General features: G+C 38.3%; 1 protein-coding gene and 1 long non-coding RNA gene across 4 annotated transcripts in view; one reads left to right on the top strand and one right to left on the bottom strand.

The window, feature by feature from the left end:
• Window positions 1–586: 586 nt before the first annotated feature.
• On the bottom strand, window positions 587–1,711 carry LOC138005302 (uncharacterized). The gene is made up of 2 exons (XR_011123816.1): window positions 1,338–1,711; window positions 587–1,135 (listed from the first exon to the last, which is right to left on the bottom strand). It is a non-coding gene; the product is annotated as an uncharacterized lncRNA (long non-coding RNA).
• A 3,118-nt stretch (window positions 1,712–4,829) lies between these two features.
• LOC138005301 (adenosine receptor A2a-like) overlaps window positions 4,830–9,664 on the top strand; it is a 5,326-nt gene continuing 491 nt past the window's right edge. The window contains exons 1-2 of one of the 3 annotated variants that reach the window (XM_068851552.1): window positions 4,830–5,037; window positions 6,713–9,664. The exon at window positions 6,713–9,664 is cut by the window's right edge and continues 491 nt beyond it. In XM_068851552.1, coding sequence (XP_068707653.1) covers window positions 6,725–7,693 — 969 coding nt within the window. In that variant the 5' untranslated portion in view covers window positions 4,830–5,037; window positions 6,713–6,724 and the 3' untranslated portion in view covers window positions 7,694–9,664. Of the gene's footprint in view, window positions 5,222–6,712 lie in introns of all 3 variants that reach the window. The other 2 variants (XM_068851551.1, XM_068851550.1) reach the window with 2 other exon arrangements.

Raw genomic sequence — 9,664 nt, 5'->3', positions numbered from 1 at the left:
TATTATTATTATTATTATTATTATTTTGTTTTATTTTTTCACGACAGGTGACATGAAAGAGATGGAATTTGACCTTAACTCAAAGAATCTTTATAACGATAGGATTTCATGTATTTATATCCGCTTTAAGTTGAGAAAATCACGAGTCGTAAACATCTTAGCCGCCGATACCATGATATGATCAGTTTCGTTCAATTCGGAAGATTCTCCTTAAAAGGGCAGCCGGGAATTCAGCTGCAAGTCGAAAAATTGGAACCTTTTAGTTTATCCCTAACCAAGGTAGTGCATGTAAACAAACATCACTTGTTTAGGTGGATCTTAGAAGCGCGAGATCTTTGCACCTTTTGCATGAACTGACAAGGTTACCGAGTAGAACGTCAAGCCGTAGAGCTGACTACGAGGTAGGGAAAATGTGACGACCTTGGTTTATATCAATTTAAATTGGAGCACTGCAGAAATTGATAGATCTGATCCCTCCCGATCAATAAATCAATAGATGGCGCTCCTAGATTAAAAGAGAAACATTAGTCGAAAATCAAAAGCAAAAAGCAACTTAATTATTGACAAACAAAACCAGCAGAGACAATTAAGATATTTCAGTGCTGTAATGCATGATTATCCAAGGTTGCAGTGGTTTGGCCCTTCACAATACTGATTTTGCGGACGGGTAAACCCGTACATCGTTACAAGGTATTTACCAATCGCAATTCAATTCTAATTTCTTTCAGGTTTCCGGTAACAATTCATTACTCTACCTGAGGAAAAATTCATAACAATGAATAAGAGAGAAACCAAAAAAAGCAAAAATAGGATATATTAATGTCGGCCGCATTCGTACTGACATTTTCGGCTGTCTATCGCTATGAAGTCAGGAAGGCCTTATGCCAAGATTCTTGAAATGCTGACATTGTCTTTCGTATCTTTATACGTTTCTAAGTGAAGTGGTCAGAGAAGTCGTCTTTCTGAGGCAATCACCTTCAAATTCAAGAGTTGTCCATAAAATTATTCTCTTATCCTGCAACCTCTTCCACTAATAGTCAACACTGAGAACGCAGAGAACCTGAAATTGCAGCACCTCTCTTCTGCGCAGAGTCCCTTATTCCATGACACGTGATTTGTCATCCCAACGAAATTTCTAAGAAATTTAAATTGTTTATGAAAAAAAAACCAATGAGACTTTCTTAGGGGGGTGGGGCCGGGGGTAAATACAAAACCCATGGAAAGAGAAGTGAAGAGATGTGGACAGTGCTTTAAAAATACTCTTCTAAAAATCATATCGGTTAAAATTAATTCAAAGGTAGAAATAAATTAGAAAATAAACGAAATAGAATGCATACCTATAACAACGTAATACTTTCAAAGACTCGGACGTTTTAGCCTTAGCCCTTGGACGCTGAATGCGGGTGCAGAATCAAATAACGCACAATCGATGCTCTGTGCGATGCCTATATCAGTACTCCCCGATATTCATCTAATTTTCAGTCACTTTGGATACCAAAAACAGTGAAGTCACGTATTCCAACATAAAAGTCTTCTGAACAACAAATTCAGCCTTCTGAGAAGTCAGCTGTAAAAACATTCACCGTGTAATTGAGTGTCTCAATAAAACGCGTCGTGACCATCCTAGGTGAAAACGTGAAAGACAAAACTAAGCTGAGCTTTTGGGGACAGAACACAATAACAGCATTAGGGATCAAACGTGTCTGCTTTTGATGCTCTTTATCGGGCAAAATTGCAATTCAATTTCTTGAAATTCGTTTATCTGATCTTTGACCACTAGAAGCCAACGCACTTAGCATCACATCGTCGACTTGTCGTAGTGCACTTAGTATAAGTGTTGTGGTAGTGCACTTAGTATAAGTGCATTATCTTATTGTCATCGGGGCTGTCAGAGTGAATGAGTGAGTGAGTGAGTGAGTGAGTGAGATCTGTAGGCCTGCAGCGCGTGCATGAATTACGAGACTAATGTTCGGTTTTCTTGAATTACAACAATTGATGTTTGTTTGCGGCCCACTTGACGCCTTTTTTCCTTTCTTAATTTTCTTAATGAAAAGAGAATTAAGACTGTTTGAGTACGTTATTGTCAAATTAATAGACATAATTAAATTTCTGCATGTCTTAAATCAAAATCAGTATACGGAGATCGTCACGCAAGCTCACATTCCACAGACATTCTGCAATTCAAATAAACAAGAAAAAAATCACCAGTCGATCATAATAGTTTTATTCTTAAAGACCGGGTCAACTTCTTCACGAGATCGTGAGTAAACTTAGGAAAATCTCAATTTAAGTAATTTTTTCTTCCTTGACTCATTATACACAAACTTGCAAATACTTAAAGTAAACTTAAGCGCAATGGTCTGCTGTGATTGACATGTTTAGATCTCCTGGCGCATCCTAAGAAGTCGGTCGTAAGGATGGTTTTCAAGTCACTTATCTTCTTGCATCGTATCGTTTCAACTTTCCTACTTAAATGAGATGCAAAGTAAAATAACTTGAGATGTTACTTAAACCTTCACACGCAATTTTGGTTAATGTAGATTTCATCAGCTTGTTTTTGTTGAATTTTCCAAGGCGCTGTGTTCAAAAATTTTGCTCAGTTATTTAATAGAAAAGATGAGCTCTCCTGAATTAAACGAAACATTAAAAAATCGCAACTTAATTTTCACGTATGTCGAAATCTTATAGTCGTCGAGTGTAAGTGTATGTTCGGCAATACTACTTCAATTTTCCTGATTGGTAAACATGTAGATAATATCGGCTAATCTGTGTCTGTTGATTTCATTGATAGCCTCTTTCTTCTCTTGTAATGTATTCACGCAAGTTTTCGGTCCACTTTTCTTTTACAAAATTATATCTGTTTGGGAAATAGAGAAGCGGAAGGCGCCTGTGTTTTAGTTGGGAGGGAAACAAAGCTGAAAAGCCTTTTCAAATCCTCATGTCATTTAATAGCCACACTAGAATATAACTGGGTGAAACACGAAAAAGAAAATAAACAGATTTGTTGTTTCAACAAATGAGCCCCAAAATCGGCAAGAATTTGTGACGCTGTCGCAAATTTTGTTGCTGATGGCAATTTTTTTGTATTCTCGATCGACATGAAGCAACACTTTCTAAAATCTTCCTTGTGCTTTCTTTTCGCTAAAATGAATGTTTGCACCTGTTCGAAACGCACTGCAGCCATATTTTCCGTTTTCTAACAAATCCTGCCTTTCAAAACGTGCGAAAAATCAACCATCTTTTGTTCACTACCGAGTTAGAAGGGGAGTGGGTCTATTTCTGATTTGACGTCACAATCTACTTTGCATGCATGTTTACAAAGAGTTAATAAAATGTAAATCAGTTTGTGACGTCAAATCAGGAATAGACCCACTCCCCTTCTGACTCGGTCGTGAACAAAAGATGCGTTTTGAAGCATATAAAAAGGCAGGATTTGTTAGAAAAGGGAAAAAAAGGCCACACTGCGTTTTGAACAGGTGCAAAGATTGATTTTAGCGAAAAAATATTTTGGGGTTAGGGGCACTTTAAAACTGTGTATCAATATTTATTTACTTTTGCATCAATAGCTGTTTTGCAAAAAGCAGGCTAACAAAATCTGTACCATGCTTAGTTAGCATTTTTGAGCGTTAAAATAGGATTTTCGGTGCTATGTTTCTGGAAGCAAGTCGTATAGTTAAGGTCTCCCATTCAGAACTAACACCGCCGGACAGGGATTAACTTCAGTGAACTCTTGTCGTGGAAACTGTCAGACACTCAGAGTATACGTTGAAACTTGCTGTGAAAAAGAAGTTGAACCTCATGTCAGCCTCGAAGGCAATGTTTCTCGATTCCCAATTATTTTCTTCAATCTTTCTGGGTTTAGTATTTTACGTATTTTAATACGTCCTGGAAACAAAACGCAGCTTAGTTGACAGTTATGGAACAAAGGACTGTGTTAAGTTATTGCACTACCACACGTACGCAATGTGTACTTATTTTTAAAGTTTTCGTACGTTTTCTGTAAAAAATGTAGGTGATCACTTTGCCAATTTATTCTTCCAAGTGGTCCGTTAAAAAATCTTTTTGTGAAAGTTGAAAAAGTAAGACGTTTTATGATAAACCCTCACGGCTTTTTTTGGAAGAGACTTCTGACGTCATTGCGGAGCCACCTCTTATTCTGCTTGGACTTTGCCTTCACTTTTGAAATGGTCAATACTGAATCAAATGGCAGCGAGGTTGGATAACGCTACCCAAGATTGAGAGAGACGTGACTTATGCTGCCTTGACAAGGATGACGCCGAAAATTAGAATTTCTGTCCAAATGTACGCCACCTCTTAAAAACTGAAAGTCGTAAAACAAAGTATAATTTATCAAAAAAGCTCGAAAAAATTATGTCTCAAAATTCTTCTGGAAAATAAAGAAATCACTTGTACGACATAATTATCATTCACTTATAAGTCAATTTCCTTTTTTTCCAAGAGTCTTGCATTCGTTGCATTAACAATCAGTACTCAGTTTTCACTGATTAGTTGAGCAGTTTTGACTTCTGACGACCTCTTTCTTGAGCAAGAGGTCTAGAATTCGAAATTAATTCCGGATGTACGCCACCTCTTATAGCAAAGGTCGTAAAATAAAACAATTTATCAAAAAAAATCGTGAAAAAGATATGACTAGTTATCAAAGTATTCTGGAAAACAGACAGATACATCACTTGCGGCATGATTTTATTCCATGAATAGACAAACTTGTTAATTTGTGTAGGAGACAAGTGCCAATTTTACTGTGTCAACAAGAAACTCAATTAGATGTGTCGGAAAAAAATAACATTTTAATTTCACGAAGTTAATAGAAACAGTATGAAACAATAAAACTAACTACGTGTTTCGAGTACTTAGCAACGAAACTTTGTATGTTAGAAAAGTGTACTCTCTTCTGTAAACTATGCATGATTCCACTTAGCGACTGAACAAAGACGAAAGAGTAACCGCCCATCCAGAAACCTCAGACGTGAGACGAAAAGCGAGCTAAGTTTGCGACAACTCTTGGCACACACGAAGGTAAACACAGGCAAAAAGGAAAACTGGTATTTTGTTACAAAGAAGTCTAGCCAATGGGACCGAAACTTTGACATGACAAAGTCACAGAGATTTTGTTATTCTGGTAAGGAATTTTACGGTAAATTTACGGGAAGACATTAGTCACAAGATTTCATGCCGACCGATTTCGGTCGAAGCAATCCAAGTAAAAATTTATTTTAGCTAGTTTTAATTAAGTTAAACACCGTGACGTCGCATAAGCGAATGGTAAGCTGACCATCGAAATACCTTTTAAGTAATTATTTCTTAAGTTCACAGTCTTCCTCTTAATATGCTAGGATACTTTTTGTTCCATAAAAAAGCAATTAGCTCTCGACGAGATTTCATACCCTTTCAATTCACTTGGTTGGGAGTTTCGATCCTCAACCGATTCAATCACTTGCGCAATTGTTGGTTATGTGCCCTTCGCCGAGATGCCTGCACGACTAATTTTGAAGAATAAGTGTATTGGTTCTCTTCTGTAAACTAAGTAACAGACTGATGCTCTCATCACCTTTATGATAGTCACCACTTTATTGACTCGGTAGGAATTTTACACTGAATTCACTATTGCGAGAAGCCATCAATTTTCACGAAGCGTTAATTTTTTAAGAGAAAGTGCATGTTTCAGTCTTGGCTTCTCGTTCGCGTTCATTAGTTTGTATGAGTATGAGTATAAGTATGAGAAGAGGGGGACTTGTCAATTTTTCCCACCTTCTTGGCTCGATTGCAATACGAATCTTTGGCTCATTTATTAGAGCATTCATTATTAAGCATTGCATTCGCTTAGAAAGCTGCCTGCCCGGAAAAAAAACTTAAAATGAAACGGTTTTAGGGGCAACATTTTGTCCATATGTCTCTACCATCTTTTATATGAGGTTATTATAATAACGTGGCAAGTAAATGCAAATAATCAAATTCTGTCAGCGCGAGCGAGTGCAACATAACCTAGTTTAATGATGACGAAAGCAAACTCAACAGTTTTCATTCTTCATACAAAATGTATTGGCAATGTTATAAAACACTATAAACTGCGCAGCAGGTTGTGGAGCATTCGCCGAAGAATGAGACGCTCTCGGTCTCGCCTTGCTCAAGTTTGCTGCCACCAAACTACGAGCTACAGATAGGCTCAGTCTCCATCAGTGGGTGTCTCCGTGTGCCGAGACACGAGCAGGGCGCTTATACAAGAGGGTCGCAAGCGCGCCGAAGCACCCGCGCGGCTGGAGAGTGAGCCTACGAGCTAGACTGATAACTCGCAAGATACGCGCCACAAACAATGAACCAATGTTGATTCGGTCCCTTTTCATTGAGAGATTCATAGATCAGGCTGCAAAAAATGAACAGAAAGAAGTTAGGAAAATAAACAAATACAAAGTAGCATAGTAAGCTATAAAGTAGGAACTGTTATCATCTTGTCAGCAAGAAAAGAGAGTGCTGCCAATGCAACAATCTCTGTTTTAAATTTTGGGAGGTATTTTAATAATAGGACAGGTCATGTCATGAAGTGACTCAACTCGACGCACAGAAAAGCCACAATCTTCCCTTTGTGTCAGTGTGCGTTTGTGTGTAATTTGTCCCATGTCATGTTGTGATGAATATGCGTGCTATCATCAAATCCTTTACCTTAATTAACAAACGTATGCATATTTTATTTCAGAAAACAGATGAAATGGCCAATCAAACGAACTCTAAATATCCACTCCCTCCTCCAATGATTGATAATCCCAGCTTTAAGAAAGAAGTTGTTATCGCATTTTGTACTCTTTACGTCATCACTGCGTTCTTAGCAGTATTTGGTAATGGGCTTGTTGTTGGCGCATTCATCCGGCACTCTCGCCTACGTACTATAACAAATTATTTTGTGGTAAGCCTCGCTATTGCTGACATCATTGTGGGCGTCATCTCTATTCCAATATGGATCTCAATGCTGTTATATTCGTCGGGTGGAAGTGCACTAAACACAGTCTATTATTTGCTCGATCTCTTCGCTGGCACGTCTTCGATTTTACACCTCGTGTTTATAAGTTTCGAGCGATTCTTTGCGGTGGTATTCCCAATACGTCATCGAAACACATCTGCCAAAATCTATTACATCTTCCTTATAGCCGTGTGGGTGATTCCAGCGTCAGCATGTGGATCTTTAGTAAAGTTAAGGAAGGCGAATCAAGAGGCAAACATGCTATTTCTTTTCATAACATTTTTTGTCCTTCCTTTGATAGTAATTCTTTACACATATGCAAGGATTTGGCGAGCGGCTAGGGTTCGAATTCAGCCACATCCGGAGAGTTCGAGGACATTGAAACGCGACATGCGCATTGCATTCACCATAGCGCTGGTAATTGGCTTCTTTGTGATAGCTTGGTCACCTTTCTTCACAGTTCAGTTGCTGATAGTGTTTTGTCAGCAATGTCAACCGAGAATTTATAGCACTGATCTCCTGTTGTTTGTCAAATTCATGCACTACAGTAACTCAGCGGTCAACCCCATTGTCTACGCCGTTAAAATACCAGAATTCCGACGGGCCTTTAGGCAGCTGGTTGAGTTGTGCTTTTGCTGTTCCAAGACGAATGAAGGCAATTCTCGAATGACTGCTGAATTTTTCTCTGCCACAGAAATACGCGTGCTTTCAAATAACTGAGGGAACGAACAAAGTCGGAATAACAAAAACAAACTTAATTTTAAAATTTGTTAAATGGCATGGTTTGTACCATCATCATCATAGAAAACTACGTTGAAAGAATCCGTGGAAACATCAACATCGAGGATCTAAAGAAAATTAGTTTGCTAGGAACTGCCCACATTCTAAGGAAGGTAGTTTCCACGACGTAGGTATACCTGGCTCGATGCAAAAGCGTTGGAGAGTGTGAGTAGGACCTCACCCCTCCCTCCTTGAAGCTTCCTGGCACTTTGGGGTATAAAAGACTGAGAAGCAAGGAAAATTCTACTACTACTACTACTACTACTACTACTACTACTACTACTACTACAAATAATAACACCAACAAAAACATCAACAACAACAATAATAATAATAATAATAATAATAATAATAATAATAATAATAGATTCTCAAATTGAACAGGCGACGTATAGTTATCCTGAAACACACAGAGGATTCTTTCGTGCGACGGCCAAGTAAGGAGTCCAACCCACGATTACCACTTAGTGTTGCAGACATAAACAGAGACTCCTGTGAGGAGAATTGTGGATAGCAACATACTAACATTGGGAGGTCAATGTATAAGCGACCAATAGATTTATGAGTGAAAGTAAAATCACGCTAATTAACCTCGGTAGTTCAGTCAACTTTTATAAAAAGCCCTTGTGACCAATTTCTTATTTTTCTTTGGATTTCAAAACTGTGTTAACTAAACACTAAGCGACCAAACTTTTAAGCCTTGATTTCAAAAAGAGACACCTGTTTATTTTAACTGGAATTTTCCCATTTAATTCCGCCAACTAACTTTAAGATCTTGAGAGAGCTTGATCGAGGAGAAAATGGCGTCAAAGGCTCACTAGTTAAGAATGCAATGCGTGTGTACGCCGCAGAATTAATATGCAGCACGGGGGTTTTGGGCTTTCAGACTTTTAAACTCGCGTTTTGCATATATGATAAGCTGCATTCACATGCTGAAATGTTAAGCCAGTGAGCCTTTGACGTCACTTTTCCCCGGATCCAGCCCTCTGAGGTCCAATCAGTCACTTTTGAAAGTGAGTAATGGCGGACCGTGAAACTTACACTCAAAGTAAATGGCCTTTGGATAAAAATCAAAGATCAAAATTTTGCCTGTCAGGTGTTTAAGCAAACACACTTTCAAAATCTGAAGAAAAAAGGAAGTATTTCTTTTATCACAGGGACACTTTAAGCTAATATCAACCGAAGAAGTCGGTCCACCTTTCCTATTCCCTCTCTTTATCTGTCCTCCGTATCGAGGGTTAATTTAAACTATTCAGGCTGCGTACGGATCAAAGGAAAAAGTAGATAGACGTTAAAGTAACTCCAAGAATATAACACCCAGCTCTACCCAAACTGACCTCCCCTTCTCTTTACAGTTGATTCTGCTTCTGCGCTATTAATAACCAGAGAATAGCGATAGGTAGTGAGCACAGATATCCTGTCACAGCTCATTATTACAGTCATGCTAGGCTTAGGCCTCAGAACGATATTTACTCTAACTTGGTAGATTTTGGTGATCGTTCAGGGGAATTTAAGTACAATTAAGATTGCGAACTTTGACCCGCGACCAGGAACGGCAAAAGGTACCTGCCATATAAACTTGTGTTTTTTCAGTGTTACGAATTGTTAAACGCACTTGGAGAAGGAGATGCTCGTAAAGCATGATGTCCGCTAAGACCAAGACACATTTATTTATTTATTTTGGGCTCTGTATAATAAAATGTTATTATATTAAGTTTATTTAAGTGTCAACGGCATTTAGCCAAATGATACTAATTAGTGAAACTGTGCAGAAATCAAATCAAATCAAATCAGCACGTCAAATCGTAAATAGGTTGATTTTTGAAGAGAGGGGAAAACCGGATCAAAGTAGAGAACCAACAAACTCAACTCACATGGAACTCCAAGTCTGAGAATCGAACCCGAGCCACA

This window comes from Montipora foliosa, chromosome 6, assembly GCF_036669935.1.
Source record: "Montipora foliosa isolate CH-2021 chromosome 6, ASM3666993v2, whole genome shotgun sequence".
In the NCBI taxonomy this organism is placed as follows: Eukaryota; Metazoa; Cnidaria; class Anthozoa; order Scleractinia; family Acroporidae; genus Montipora; species Montipora foliosa.
The sequence above is the reverse complement of the archived record's forward strand: the minus strand, read 5'-3'. Positions and strand labels throughout refer to the sequence as shown.